At 51.0% G+C, this 14,654-nt stretch overlaps 1 protein-coding gene across 1 annotated transcript; it reads right to left on the bottom strand.

Annotated features, from left to right (window-relative positions):
- Window positions 1–343: 343 nt before the first annotated feature.
- CCDC15 (coiled-coil domain containing 15) lies at window positions 344–14,654 on the bottom strand. The gene is made up of 11 exons (XM_038161229.1): window positions 14,514–14,654; window positions 13,886–14,038; window positions 12,101–12,250; window positions 11,132–11,287; window positions 10,325–10,411; window positions 6,950–7,111; window positions 5,792–5,911; window positions 4,024–4,127; window positions 1,644–1,814; window positions 1,424–1,572; window positions 344–748 (listed from the first exon to the last, which is right to left on the bottom strand). Exons 1-11 carry the CDS (start codon window positions 14,652–14,654, stop codon window positions 645–647), a joined length of 1,497 nt encoding a protein of 498 aa, XP_038017157.1. The 3' UTR covers window positions 344–644.

Here is a 14,654-nt window from a genome sequence, read left to right as displayed (position 1 = left end):
AGCTCTGGGAAAACCCTTCTTGCTCCAGTCACTCCTGCAAAGGCCTGTAGATTTTTTTACTAGAAAAATGCTCCTTCCTTTCAGGAGCAAAGTAGAGGCTATGGGAGCATGGGTCAGGTCACACAAAGCTGCGTGGGTGTTTCTGGAAGAGAGGTCCTCACACAGAAAAGAAGGAGAGAACAATATATACCTGCCTCTGGAACGTGATCCAAGTAGCAAGGGCTGGCAGAAGCCCTAGGAAAAGGGAGAGAAGGGAGCAGGGAAAGGTTAGAAATCCTCCCCTAAGAGATACTGACCCCTGGCACCTAATTTCTCCTCCTTTCACACTTCAAATGAGACAAGCAATCTTTGAAATCAGTTTATTCCACAATAATGATTAGTCAATAAGAATATGTAGTCAATAGTCAGCTACTGGAATGCAAGTGCCTGCCATAAACCAACCCCACAGAGCAATTGCTTCCTTCACCTCGACCATCGACCATCGCCCCGGCCAGCTGCACCCCTGGGGCAGAGTGGGAGAGGCACAGCACAAACCGGGAGAGCAAAGGTGACGCCGTCCTCGCAGCTGGCGTGGAGGGGCAGGCAGGACACGGCACAGCCCCACTCCCTGCTCAGCCCAGGCACCGGGACATGCAGCTCCTGGGTCACAGACGCCTCCCCTTGCGAGCACAGGGAGCAGCCAAGTCCTGGAGAGAGCGCGTGGCTGCACGGGCCCAGGAGATCACCGAGTGCAGCGCCTGGCTGTAGGCTGAGCAGGACGGGGACACAAACACTATCAGGGCATGAGAGTTGCACTTATGGCCTGAAACTGGGCTTGGCTCTAGCCTTTCACCAGAACAGAGAGATTGGGGTTTAAGGTAAATCAACATGCCTGTAGTTTTCCACACACCCATTTGCACACTCTGCACACTCTCGAACATAAATCAGTACACAAGCCAAAGATTATTTTATGAACCCAAATGTCTCTATTTTCCCTCCCTGATAACTCCCAGTTGCCCAGTCAGGCATTTTCCCAAGCTGTGCTCAAGGTCAGAGCACTCCATCACCTAAGGAAAGCCATTTCCACATCTTTGTGCATCCTCCTGGCAGAAGATTCAGTATTTAAGGCAGAGGGCTCTGTGTCGTTAAAATTGATGCTTTGCAACATTTTCCTCATGGCTGTGTCCATAGGCACATGTGGCTGTGTCACAGCTGTGTATTTTAACACACTGTAGGGTCTGGTGCCTTGCTTAGGATGCCACTACACTCCCTAAGGGACAGAGGTTGGGTCAAGCAGCAAAGCCCCTGACTTGCCCTCTCCAGAGCATATTTGGAGGAGCATCTCTGCACAGCAGCCCAGGAGCATGGAAACACCTATCCTGCTTTGATTTCTCCCTGTATAATCAGGCCCAGGTGTCTCCTCTCTGAAAGCAGGAGCTCTCACCTTTGTGATTTCTGTAGAAGATGCAGTTATTGGCGCAGGTATCCGGGTGGGAATCCCAGAAATCAGACCCACAGGAACACAGTGGGGGCAAGTCAATGTTACAGAGTTTGACTTTCTCCCTCATCTGGGCTCTCAGAGCTTCAACGTACCTGCAATGGATCAAACATTCACCGCTGGCAGTGACACCTGGCTCTGCACAAGGAGTGCAGGCTGCCTGTACCTCATGTTCTCCTTATCCCGCTGCTGTCTGTCCCTCGCTCTCCTCTCCTCCAGCTGGAGCTGGGCCAGGGCTTCCCAGGTTCCCTCTCCTGGGGAGGGCTCTCTCTGCTCAGCCATGTCCCGCATCCTCTGCTCCTCTGCCCGGCGCTGATTCTCCTTCTGCCTCTTAATCCTGCAGGAACACACATGCTCAGAGAAGGAGCTTCCCATCCCAACCTCCATTCCTGGCCGTCAGGTCAGGGCACAGGAATCTGGGTGATGCTGCTGCTTTCAAAGGCAAAAGTAATTCTGCCCTAATTACAGCATTAAATATAAATAAATATAAACAAACATATTGGCTTTAAACATAGAATGGTCAAAAAAAGCTTCCTGAGCATCCATTCTTCCCCCATATGGCAACACCAGCCTGTGAATGCGTTCCTGCCCTCACACTCTTCCTGCCTGCCTGTTTTCCCACCAGCCCCTTCCTGTATCACACTCACATGTGCTCCTGCCACACGCAGTTCCCCAAAGCTGCACTTCTGTCCTTAAACAAAGCATGTAGGCTGGGCTCTTTAACACCCCCCAGAAAGGACCAATGCCTTGGCTTCCCAGCTTCCCACTTCCCATTGTTTCTGATTATGAGGCAGCTTGGATCCTTCTGTAAGCACCTTCCAGGACAGGGAAGTGTGACAGGGCTGGGTACAGCAAAGACACTCTAAGGATCCCAGCTTTACTCCAAAACAGGCTTTAAAATGTACCTTTAAGCAAGTTTTCCTCTATTTCCTCAATCTCCCTTGCACCTACACGGCCCTCCAGCCCTTTAGTGGGACCTGGGTTGTGTAACTTCCACCAAACACAGCACACATTCCCCTGACAAGCAGCAAGTGCAAAGCACAAAGACTCTACACCAAAGTATCTGACCTTTTATTCCCAAATGAAGCAGCGTTTCGCAGGCCACTCCTTGCCAGGGGGCATTAAAACCAAAATCAAGGCTGGGAAGAAGCCAGGACAAGACATTTCAGACCTTGCTTCATGTAGGGGGTCAAATCTTTACATCCAGAAAGAAAGTGTTTAAGTTGACCTTCTCTGGTTGAGTTATAAAATTGGAAATGTTTTTTAAATGAAATGTAGAACCTTAAGTACAGCACAATAAATCTGCTCTAGAAACTGAGGCCAAGGCCAGCTTGGGGCTTTATACCCTGTAATTACAGACCCAGCTCCCCCTCTGCACACACTCCAAGGGAAAAAATCATAATAAAAAGGTATTGCACTTACTAGGAATCCCTGGGGCCTTGCCAGCATTCACAGGGTAGGACAAGCTCTCCCAAGCTCCCAAGTGCCACTGGAATGTCAGGATGTGGCTCGAGGAGCACTGCTTTAGACTGCCAGTTTTTCCCAAAAAATGCCCATGAAATCCTGCGCTGTGGTGCCCGTCCCACTCCCCCAAAGCCTGATCACAGAAGAGCCAGGGTGGTCAGATTTACGTCATCTCATTCAAAGGAAAGCCGGGGAAAAAACAAAAATTGGAGGATCTCTCCTATTTTGCTGTGAATTTGCAGAGCTTCTCCTTAGTCAACCCCTTCACAGGAAACGCTGAGGAAGCTCCACCACAACCGATACTTTTACACAGATACCGAGTGTTAACTCTGGGACAAATGCCTGTAAAATATTTTATTACACTGTATAAGATTTTATGGCCGCAAGGGTGAAGGGTCTGATATTAAAAATGCCAGGGATGGTCACAGCTTAGCACAACGACATAACCTCACCCCGAAGTTTCTGAACACAGGCTTAGGTTCCCTGTGGAGACTCCGGGGAGGCATTCTCTGGTTTAGGGAGACACAAGAAGCTTCCCTCCAAAAGGTGTTAGGCCCCATTGGCTCCTTCTCTTGTTCTTATGTCTGTTCCTAAGTTCCTGAGCCACACCTTCCCTATTTCTTGATTAGCCCTCATCTTTGTATTGCCCCGAGACCAGAGTCAGCCCCCAAGCTCCAGGAGAGAGAGCAAGTGAGACTCTGTGGGTGTGGATGCTGAGACCTAAACATCTCACCGCACAGCTAAATAAAACATCTGTGGACATTATACAAAAACCCTTTTTGCTTCTTTACCCTAAACTATGCTAACAGCAATTCAAACTACCACAGTTCCCAGAGCCGTGGTTTGGGAAGTTGCACGTCTCCCAGCCCCACGATTTGGCTCCCAGCTCCTAAACAAGGGACTTCAAAACTGGACAGAGAAGTGCTAAAGGACTCAGCACAGCCTGAGGGTCACTGCTGGGGGGTTGGCCGTGTGAATCCCACCCCAGCGGGGTTACACATCAGCGCCTGGTTTACACCAAACTCACAAGACTTTTCCAACCTTCTGAAGGGCCCCGATGGAGGAGGTGACCCCGGACTCACTGGGTAACTCTCTGCTGCCTGTCGTGCTGCCGCTGGCGCTCGCGCACTCGCTCCCGCTCCAGGGCCATGCAGAGGCGCCGGCACCGCAGGAACTCGCTCTGCCGCTGCGGAGAACAAGAGAAGGACATGTGGGAAGGATGCCTGGGGTAAACATCGAGTGATATCAGTGCTCAGCTTGACTGCTGGAAGATGGAACCTCGCTCTTTCCCCAAAAGACCCTCAACCTCTCTGAGTGCACGAGACCCAGCACTGGAAGCTGGAGAGACGGCACCAAGGTAGGAAAGACCAAGTGTTCTCGGAGCGCTGGAGAGCTCTGTACCAGCATCCCTCCACTGGCACTGCCTATGGATGGCAGCTCTGCCACCTGGCAAATTGCTAAATTCTCGCTTTGCTGAGGGGAAAAGAGCCAATTCCAACTTCAGCCTGCTTGAATTTGGATCCATGTGGACACTGGTGCTCCCCTGCAGTGCACTGGAACCCTGTATCTCCTCCAAAAGATAAAGTATGACACCAAGCTGGATTCTCTGCATGCAGGAGAACCACTGAGGTGGCAAAACCATTGCTGAGACAAATCCAGGGGGCCAGCAGGGAAGAACTCCCATCTGGATGCTGAGGGTTTAGTGTCTGGGCTTTGGCTGATCCCACTGAAGCAGCAAGGGCAGGGAAACCTCCTGGCTAAAGCTCACATGAAGAGCCCTCCTGCTGTGGGGTACAGAGACAGTTTGAGCTCCATGACTCCCAAAAGTTTAATGCAGATTTTTCCTCATGAATGCCAAAACCTTTGGGCTGAGTTTGTCCACCTCACTCGGTGGAGAGAGCCCAGCACAGCTGGAGATAAAGGAGGAGGAGAAGAGATCACCACGCTGCCAGTGAAGAAAACCGGATGGAAAAAACCCAGGCAGAGGAGAGTGCAGCAAAACCAGTTATCTTGGATGGATCAGAGCCAAGGAGATTAAAAGAAAGAGGAAAGGGAACAGCAGGGTTAGGAGGAGCAGCCTGAGAAGCCCCAGCTGCTGTCACACTGGCGAGAAACCACAACCGTATTTGGGATCAGCTGGTTTGAAAACACTTGTAAGAAACAAAAAACATGCAAATTGTTCATAATTTTACACTGCAAACTGCAAGAAAGGTGACAAAAGGAGAAAGAAATGTTCTTCTTCATGGCAGGAGGAAGCAGGAAAATAAAAGTCACTGGCTTTAGGCATCCAAGAGAAACATCATCACTCTGTATCACTGAGATTAGCATGAGCCAAACTGTCCAAACTGTCCAGGACACGGCTGTAAACCCTCACTGTGAAATCATCCACTTGGCCTGCAGGCTGAGCTTGAGGCTATTCCCAAAAGCAAAGAAACCTTTATATTCCAGCCTTGTATTTAAAGAAGATAAAGTTGGCTTTGTTCTTCCTTCTTTTTTTTTTTTCTTTTAAGCATTTTTGGCAGCTTCTTCAGCTCCTTGCAACTGCAGCAAGCACCCCATGGTTTGGCCAGGCAGAATGAAAGGAGCCTGTTTCTCCTTCAAATTTCTGGTGTTATTGAGATCCCAGATTTTGTAGGAGGAGCAGGTAACAGTTCCACTTAGTCATGACAGATTTTAAAAAATAACCTGGTAGCTTTGCCCTAGACCTGAGACCAAAAGCTGACAAACTAAACCCAGTAGGGGTTTCATACATCAAAGCTCCTCTGAGGTTTCTCATTAGAGCCAGCAGCATTCCTAACACCCAATCTCTTTCAAACAAAACCACAAGGGGCTTGGCTCCCCTGGACAGACCTGCTTCCTGGTTTCCTCTTGGTCAACACCAGCCCAGAGTTTGAGGGGAGGTTGGTATTCTCTCTGTGGCCTCCCAGGAGGCCCAGGCAGGCTCGAGTCCTTCACCGACCCACCGCAGACCTGAGAGATAATGGAAGGGAGCAGCATCAGCATCACCACAGCTCTTTCTCATCTTCCCCAGCAAAATGCTCTTCACTGGAGGCAGGGCCTCTGTGATCCCTCCAGACCTCAACAGGGATGACCCACCTTGGAATGGGCTTTATCTGGGGTCCAGATTGGCCATGAACAGGAGATGTGCCACATATAGGATATAGGAATCTGAGCACGAAAGCTTTGTCAAAACACCTCTAAAGATATCCTTGGAGGAGGGTTCTGGTTTACTTTAAATATGGATGCACATCTCCCCATCCCAAACTTCTATTATGAATTTTTTGAGGTGTGAGAAAAATAAATAAATGTAAGGGGAATTCCACAGCCAACATCTCCCAAAAGCTCAGTGTGAACCTCAGCATAAACTTCTGCTGTGTCCCTATCTGCCCCGCCAGTATTTCTGCTCCAAGCTGGACTAATCCCCAGCCAAGGCTGGGAACACACTGCCGCAGCCATAAAGCCTTTGCCAATCACCCCAGGCAATCAGGATGAACCATTTCCACCCCCCAGACGCTCAAAAACAGCTGCCTGAAAACAAAAGAGGAAGGGTAAGTACATCAAGCCCTCCTTAACCCCTCCTAGGGCAGGGCCTGCCACCCCCAGGCATGGCCACAGCCATCTCCTTCACCTGACACAAAGCTTTTTTTTTTTTTTTCCCTCTTTTCAAGGTTTCTGACTGATTTGATCTCCTTTGATCTCTTCCACCCTCGGGTCTTTTGCATGGTCTGAGCATGGCTCTGGGTACGATGTGACTGCACGCCCTGGTTTCAGCTTTCACCTGGGCAGCTGCCAAGTGGCATCACGAGCAGGCAGGAATCCAAGGCCATGAAAGCAGGGAATGGCAGTGCCGACCTCACTGAGCTCCAGTACTGCTCCCAAGCCCACTCTGAGGATGGTGGGCTTAAGAGTTAAACAGGCCTGAGGGAGTAACTGCTCTACTCCAAGAGCAGCCTCTTCCAGACACCAAATGATCCAAACCACTTAAGACCAACTTTGCACGAGTCTCACTTTTTCAAACTCAATTTTGATGTAGAAGCCATCATCCTGCCCGGTGCCACGTGCAGCTGTGCCCTGCTCCAGCAGCTCAGCAGGCAGATCGTGGTGTCCTGCCAGCAGCAGCTCCTCACTCTCCTCCATGGGCACTGCAGCTGCCAGGCAAGGGTCTGGTTCCTGGAGAAGGGAGGACATGGGTGGAAACATGGAATTGAAATCTGGCTGCTTTGGTGCCAAGGGAAAACTGAACACCCTTGGAGCAGCTTTAACACACAGGAGGCTGTGTGTGCTGTCACTCGGATGTGATCTGGCAGCACCATGTGTTCAGCAGCACCACGGGCCACCAGAGCTGGCAAACAGGAATGTAGCAGGGTGACTGTGACTGTGCCCTCCCCAGCTGCAGAAGCAGTGGGACAGACGTGGGGTGAAGGGAAGGCAAGGCAGAAACCTCTCCAGGCACCATTTCACAGTGGCAAGGAGCTGGAATCTCTGAGCGACACCGAGTACAGAGTACACTCCTTCAGATGGGAAGTGGGCAGGCTCCCCAGTGGCAATCCACAATATTTTGAGAGACAGCAGATTGTTTCCTACAAAATAAAGAATTAAAATGCCAGAAGCAAGCTTGAAGCCAGGATAGGTTTTTTTCCCCTTGCTTTTCTTTTTTTTCTTTCAGCATGGTGGGAAGGGAAGCGCAGGAGTGCTGACAGAGGGAAAGGATGGATCAGTAGGAGAACAGGTGATGCCAAGAATTCCTTGATATGGGTCTGCTGCCATTTGGGAAGGCCAGAGAATAGCCTGGAGTCAGTCTGAACATGGAATTTGTTTGATAGGCACAATAGGAATTACTCCATCAACCCCACTATGATAGAAACATGACAGAATGGCTGCTTGGTAAGGATAAGGGAGTATAAGGGAAGGGTTATTGCTTTGGAAGTTGCTCTGGAACACTGAAGGCAGAAAGACACGACACTGTTGAAAAGCAACACCAAGTTGGTGGAATGAGACACCGGGGAAAAGAATTTGGGCGCTGCCATGCCGGGGAGCTACAGCTGTCCATCAAAGCCTGAAGGCAAAGACTCGGTAACAGGATGAGCTGGAACACTGGACAGGTCATTTCCAGGCAATTACCACTCCAGTATCTGCTTGGGAAAGCAGGCAATTAACTCCTCGGATGCTTTTAACCTGAAAAGAAATCTTGGGGGGCAGAGAAAGAGCAGCAATCTTAGGAACATGGATTATTATCACTTTACAGGGAGAAAGGAAAATGAAGAAGAAAAATGCAGAAAACAGGACTGAGGGGGGAAAAAAACATTTCAGCCAAAGACTTGCTTTAAGCTAGCAGTAGCAGGGAGAAAAATGCTGGGACTACTAAGAAAAAGTCTGGTTATTCCTAAAGCTGAGGTTTTTAAGGAGGACGGACCTCCCCTGGGCCGGGAACAGCAGCTAAGGTGCAAACAGCTCCCTGAAATCTATGGAGGTCCAGATTATCAGAAAAGGGCACAAGGAGTGTCTTCCTTTATTTAAAGGGGAGGAAAAGGAAACACCAAATAGAAGATTTTAGCCTCAAGAGTTTAACAGTGACTTTTGAAAAAACAAGAGGAAATCACCTTGCAAACTATGGGTAAACCACAAGAAAACAAGATAACCAGCAACCAGCATAAATTTGTCAAGAGTGAGGCCAGGATAAGCTGAATGTCTCCTACAACAGAAGGAAGAGGCCTCAGGCAAGGAGCAGCAGAAGACTCTGGGGTTCAACTGAGCTCTTGACAGTGGCCTAATTCAACACTGGGGTAAAGCAAAACCTGTTAGATGGAAGTCTGATGTGGGATGCACAAAACTGATTAAAAACATGGCCCAGATTTGGTCTCAGGAGTTCTCTGCACAGAAATAGGGTAAGAACTAGGTGGGCTCTGCTCTTTGATTTCATTATCAGCCTGGATGAAGGAAGAAAGAAGCATCTTGATTAAACTACTGACCCCACTTGCACTGTAGAAGTATTGGGTGAAAAACCCTTGGGATAAAACCAAACAAATGGGCTGGAATACAAAGCACAAGGAAATCCAGGGAGCACAAAAGCAGAGGCAGCACTAGCGAGGGGGTCGGGTCCATGGTTATGTCTGTGGCAGCCTTTTGCACCTGAAGAGAAGGGAACACGCTGCTGTCCTGCCAGGCTGGGGACATGCCAAACCTTCATACAGGGAGAGACTTAGATTAATATGGGAGCTTTTTTCTCCTCGTATATCATGGAGTAATAAAACAGAGCAATGCAATAAATCAATATATTCCTCCCAGAATAAATCAGGGAAGCTGTTAAACTTCCTTATGTAGATTAACTGTAGGTGCAGTGAGGCTGGGATGGGAGGATGGTCCCAAACCCCTCCCAGTGTTTCTCACTGCTGTGGATGACTTGCCCAGGACTCCCACGGATCTCCTGTAACCCTCTGGCTCACCTGGGCAGTGGCTTTGTTATTTATGTGAGGTCATAAATCAACTTATCTCACTGAACGCATTAGAAGCTCAAACAAGAAGGATGCTTGCTGTTGGAAAGGGGTAACAAGGTTTTTGGGACCACAATTATTGTGTTTCTCTGAGTCCTATTTGCAGAGCTGACCAACTTCATCAGAAATCCAAGAGCACAAAGAAGAGCCAGAGCAGCCCTTCTATAGAGGCTAGTCTCTAGATAATCAGCAAAGATCTACTTCACCTTTGGTGAACCTGAAAAAGAGAAGGGAATGAAGATTTACAGGATGGGCAGGAAGCTGGCTCCAGAGGCAATAAATCAAAACACCAGGCTGGGTTGCTCCTGATGTTCTCCAAAGTACATCAGTTCAAGAAAGGTCTTGGCACAGAGACCGGGAAAATAGCTACAACACAAAAGTAGTCTTGAGAACTGAAGGAGCAAAAGCAGGATGAAATTCAGCAGAACAAAAGGTGGGACTGACCTCCTTCCATGCACTGCTTTGAGGAAAGCAGCTGCATGCCAACCATTCTCTACCAGAAGCCAGCCCCGGGTGAGGAAAAACCCTCCAGATCTTTGCCACCCACACAAAACAAGAATTGATGCAATGGAAAGACTTGTTGAGGTTTGAAGAAATAAAGGCACCTGAAGGGAAGGCTGGTCATCACATTCCTCTCAGATACCCAGATCACAATCTCTACCTTTAAAAGTCTATTTTGCATTCTTGAGTTCATCTCAGAGATGTTTTCACACACTTTATCCTGCTGCCTTCTCTGAAATGGATTAGCCACAAGGTGCATCAGGAAAGCACAGTTTATTTAATTCCTGCTGGAGAAACTTCCTGAATTATGTTTTGATTTGCTCATTAGAGCCAAACCTTTAGCAGTTTGTGAGGTGATTTCTCTGCCCTCAGCCCAGCCAGCCCTCCTCACCTCCTTCCTCCAGGCGCTGGGGGACACGTGGGACGCGATCCTGCGGGAGGCCAGCCTGCGCCGCACCTGCTGCACAGCCCTGCTGAGCTGAGCCCAGAGCAGAGGCAAAGAACACAGCACAAGGTCAGCTGCACGGAGACATCTCCCAGTCAGTCTGCTCCAGCCAGGGAGCCAGATCAAGGCAGCACCACCCAACACACAATCAGGGCCTTTCAGAGCTGCCCCAAGGTACTGAAATCCTGATCCAGGCAACTCATCTGCTCCCAAAGCATGTTGCTGAGATGCCAGATCCCAAATTTTCTTGCTTGGTACCCAGCCAGAAGTGATTTTCCACCCCAAGGTACTCCAACTGGAATGCATCCCATGTTTCTCCAACTGGAATAATGCCAGCTCCTAGGTGAGCGCACAGGCTTTCTAAACCACCAATTGCACCATAAACATCAAAAGAAAACAACTTAAACAGTCCTTGAGGCAGGTTTTCCCAGATTTTGGGCTGCAGGAGACAAGCTGCAATGAGGTGGCACCACCTAGTGCCACTTCTGCGCCAGGACACGGCTGGGAAAACACCGTGCCTGCCAGCAGCCAGAGCAGCTCAGCCACAGCATCTGGGACAGCCACCCGGCTGGATGCTCTGGGGAGCACCACAGCGTTCAGGGTGGCAATGCGAGCTAACGTTTCATTCAATAGCTAAACCCAAATACCAGGGATGTGCTGTCGAAGAAAAAAAGAAAACATGGCCCGTTCCCCATTTCACTGAGGATCCAAAATGCCGAAGCAGTGATGGAAGCGCGGGGGGACAGGGCTCACCTCGGCAGCTTGCTGCTGGAATGGCTCCCCATGCTCCTCTCCTGGGCCACAGGCAGCACTGGGTGCACAGATGATGGGAGCAGGGAAGCTCTGGAACAGGCACGTGTTCTTCCAGGGGGTCGAGTACTGCACAGCAGCACAGCTCTCCCTCTCTGCCTGCCAGGAAAAAGCCACAGGGATCTCCAACCACGACCCGGCAAGATGTCAACCGTGGTGACATGTCACCACCCTTGGGTGAAATTTCTCGGGAGGGAGGTTTTGGCTCTCCACGCTGAGAATACAAAGAAGCATCAGGCTCTTTTGGGCTCAGGGCATTTGCGGGCTTCCCGCTTAGAACTGGCAGAGCTACACGAGGACATCCCCAGCCAGCCATGGAAACAGCCCAAACACCCCTAGGAGGGCCAAAGCTGGTGACACGTCAGTGCATTCTCTTTTCTGCCACAGTCAGATCCTGGCAAGCCTCCCCAGCACTTGTTTGAGAATAGAAAGAATTAAATATATTCACAGGATAATCCAAAACAAGCCCATGGGGGAAAAGGGAATCTGGAGACAGACAACAAGTGTTGTTTGAAAACTACTCGGCTGCTCTGGAAAAGGGATGGGAAAAGAAACAGCAGAAAAACTGCTTTGCTTCAAAGGCAGCCAGGACACATCCACATCATACCCAACTCCTGCCTGATTGTTTTTTAACTCCAGGCAATTCCACAGAGAGCTTCAGAACTCTGTTCTGCTGTTGCCTGAGGGAGCCAGTAACCTTTCCCTGGGGAGGCTTCAAAGCATCTCCAGCACCAACCAAAGTGTCACGCTGACCCAGCCTGGACACTGCCACCACCAGGTCTGGAACCTCAGATTTTCTCATTTTTTCTCATTAACACCTTGACTTAAGGTGCTGACTTAAACTCCAGTGTGTGGATTTTTCCCAATTTACGCTGTGTTTGGAGGAGTTTCTCCTGACAGAGCCTCACTTACTGCTTCGTAGGCCTTCTGCAGCTCCAGCCTGCGGCGCAGCCTGACCTGCCGGTTCACCCGCTGCCTCACCTCGCCCTGGAACCTCCTCAGGCTGGCTGCCTTCCTCTGCTGCTGCTCCTTCAGCTCCTCCTCCACCCGGGATGCCGAAGCCTGGGCGAGGGGGAAGCAGATTTCACCAGGGTTTGGCTTCACTGTAGCACTGGAGCAGCCCCTGTCCCTGGATTCCCTTCTCCCCCACCCGGGGCAACCAGGCAGAGGAGCAGCACCCACAGCAAACTCCATGTTTTGTTTCAAAATGTGTGGAATAACAGCTTGGACAATATCTGCTGGGTTATTATGGGCTGGATTGAGTCTGACTGGAGACACAGAGCATGCACACCTCTGTCTTTGCCTCTCTGCAGCACACAGGGAAGAAAAAGGAGACCCCCGGAGCAGCCCCCAGCTCCTGCTGCCATTAAAGGATGCTCAAATATCCAAAGCCTGGATCCAAAAGGGACAGGCCAGCCCCTCATCCTGGTGATTTCTGCAAGACTGGAAGCACATCAGGGAAGCAGTTCACAGAGCACAACACTGCTTCAGAAGATCTGTACCATTTGAAGAGAAAGATCAAGAGCAATGACCTGAAAAACCCAAAAATCCCATTTTTTTTTCTTTGCAATTCTGCCAAACACCACCACCATGGCTCAAATTAAAACAGCACTGCTCTCCTGGCTGCCAACACAGCCAGAGAAACCAGAGACTGAAGGGGTGGAGGAAAGGGGTGAGGCCCAAGATGAACTTGGAACAGCAGGGTCAGCACAGCCCAACAAAACTCCAAGATGAGGAGAAATCTGCACTGTTGGGGATGAAACCAAAACAGTGCTCCAGGGAACAGCCCAGTGCCAGCTCACCCACTGCCCAGCTCAGCAGCAACTCCGATGCTTGAGGCATCACTGTGGATGAATTGAGTGTATTAAATAAGCTCAGATAACCTTGGGCAGCTTCATTCACCTCTAGAAGCCTCACATGGGGAGCCCCAGGAGCATCCAGGCCCCCTGAAGCTGTCAGGAAAAGATCAGCTCCCCCAGAAGTTCCATAGTGCCAAGATGGAAGTCCTGTGGAATATGGAGATGATTGATTTCCATAAATTATCTCAGCCTTTCAGGACTTAAATTACAATATAGAAATAAATCATCTCAGAAGGGCAGGAGCTTCTTTAATGTTCAGACATTAATTACAGGGGACTGAACTCATCATCCAATATTTAATGCAATTTTAGTCCTATTAGAATAACCCTCAAAACAGAAATCCCTGAGATAAGCATGCATGAAGATTTCCTGAAGTGTTTCTAACAAGGTACAGTGAAGATTGGCTCCAGACCCTGAAACACTCAGCTTAATTTCTTAATTTTTTTTTTTTTAATCAGCAACACAGAATAAAATCTCAACTCCCTGACATCCTTTAGGGATGAGTGGGAAAGTAAGGAGCAGCACTGGCTGAGTTCCCCACCTGACTGATGTTTAAAATTTATTCACTTCTCCTCAAAAAACACAGTGTATTGGAGGGGGATCCACTCAGAGAGATGCTGAGGGCTCGTTCAAAGGGGAGGCCAGTCTACACGGACATCACAGCGGCTTCTGACCTCACTAAATCACATTAAAACAAATTATTATTTTCAGGAGCCGTGTTCCTGGCTGCCCTCGGGCTGTGAAAAAGATCCCTTTTGGCTCTGGCCGCGCTGGGGGTTTTACTGGCACACGGAAGGGTTCAAGATGCCCCGGCAGATGGTGCCCTCGGCGCACTCACAAAGGCCGGGCTCTGCTGCCCCGGCGCGCTCTCCACCCAGGCGCCCACGGGTGCCACGCTCCGGTTCCTCTCGGTCAGCACCCGCCACCTGCGCTGCTGCCTGCCCGGCGCCTCCGAGGGCAGCACCATGCCGGCACCGCCGCGGGCCCGGCCCTGGGGACGGGGAGCAGAGCTCAGCGTGTGTTCCCGGCACCCCAACCCGCACCCCGGCGCCCTCCCGCTTCTCCCCGCGCACCCCGCCCGCAGCTCCCCGCTCCGAGCGGGCACCCCCAGCCCCTGGCGGCTGAAAGCCGCTCTGCCCCATCACTGCCCCCTTCTCTCCTCTCCCCACTGCCCCGCAGTTACCCAGCCCCGCGGCACCCCGCCTCCAGCCGCCCCTTCGCTCGAGTTCGCGCTCCAGTCTCCCGGTGCCCCCGCTCCACGGCCCCCACCCCAGCCAGGCGCCCCCCAGGCGCCTCCGCACCCTCACCGCCCCCGGGCACTGCTCCACGGCCTCCTCGGGCCCATCCTCCCGTATCCCCCAAACGCCTCCGGACGCCTCTGCACCTTCAGTGCACCTTCAGTCCCCCTAATGTCCCCCAATGCCCCTCGCCGAGCCCCGCGCCCGCCGGAGCCCCTCAGGCCGCACCAACCGCCACTTCCGCCGCCACCGCAGCTTTGAATCCTGGCGCCACTTCCGCCGCACGGCCACGCCCCGGCAGCCCTGGCCACGCCCAGATCGCCTTCTGGCCACGCCCCCAGGAGGCGCGGCCACGCCCCGATCTCGCAT

Source organism: Motacilla alba, chromosome 24 (assembly GCF_015832195.1).
Source record: "Motacilla alba alba isolate MOTALB_02 chromosome 24, Motacilla_alba_V1.0_pri, whole genome shotgun sequence".
Classification (NCBI taxonomy): Eukaryota; Metazoa; Chordata; class Aves; order Passeriformes; family Motacillidae; genus Motacilla; species Motacilla alba.
Note: the sequence above shows the minus strand (reverse complement) of the source record. Positions and strands in the feature narration are given on the sequence as shown.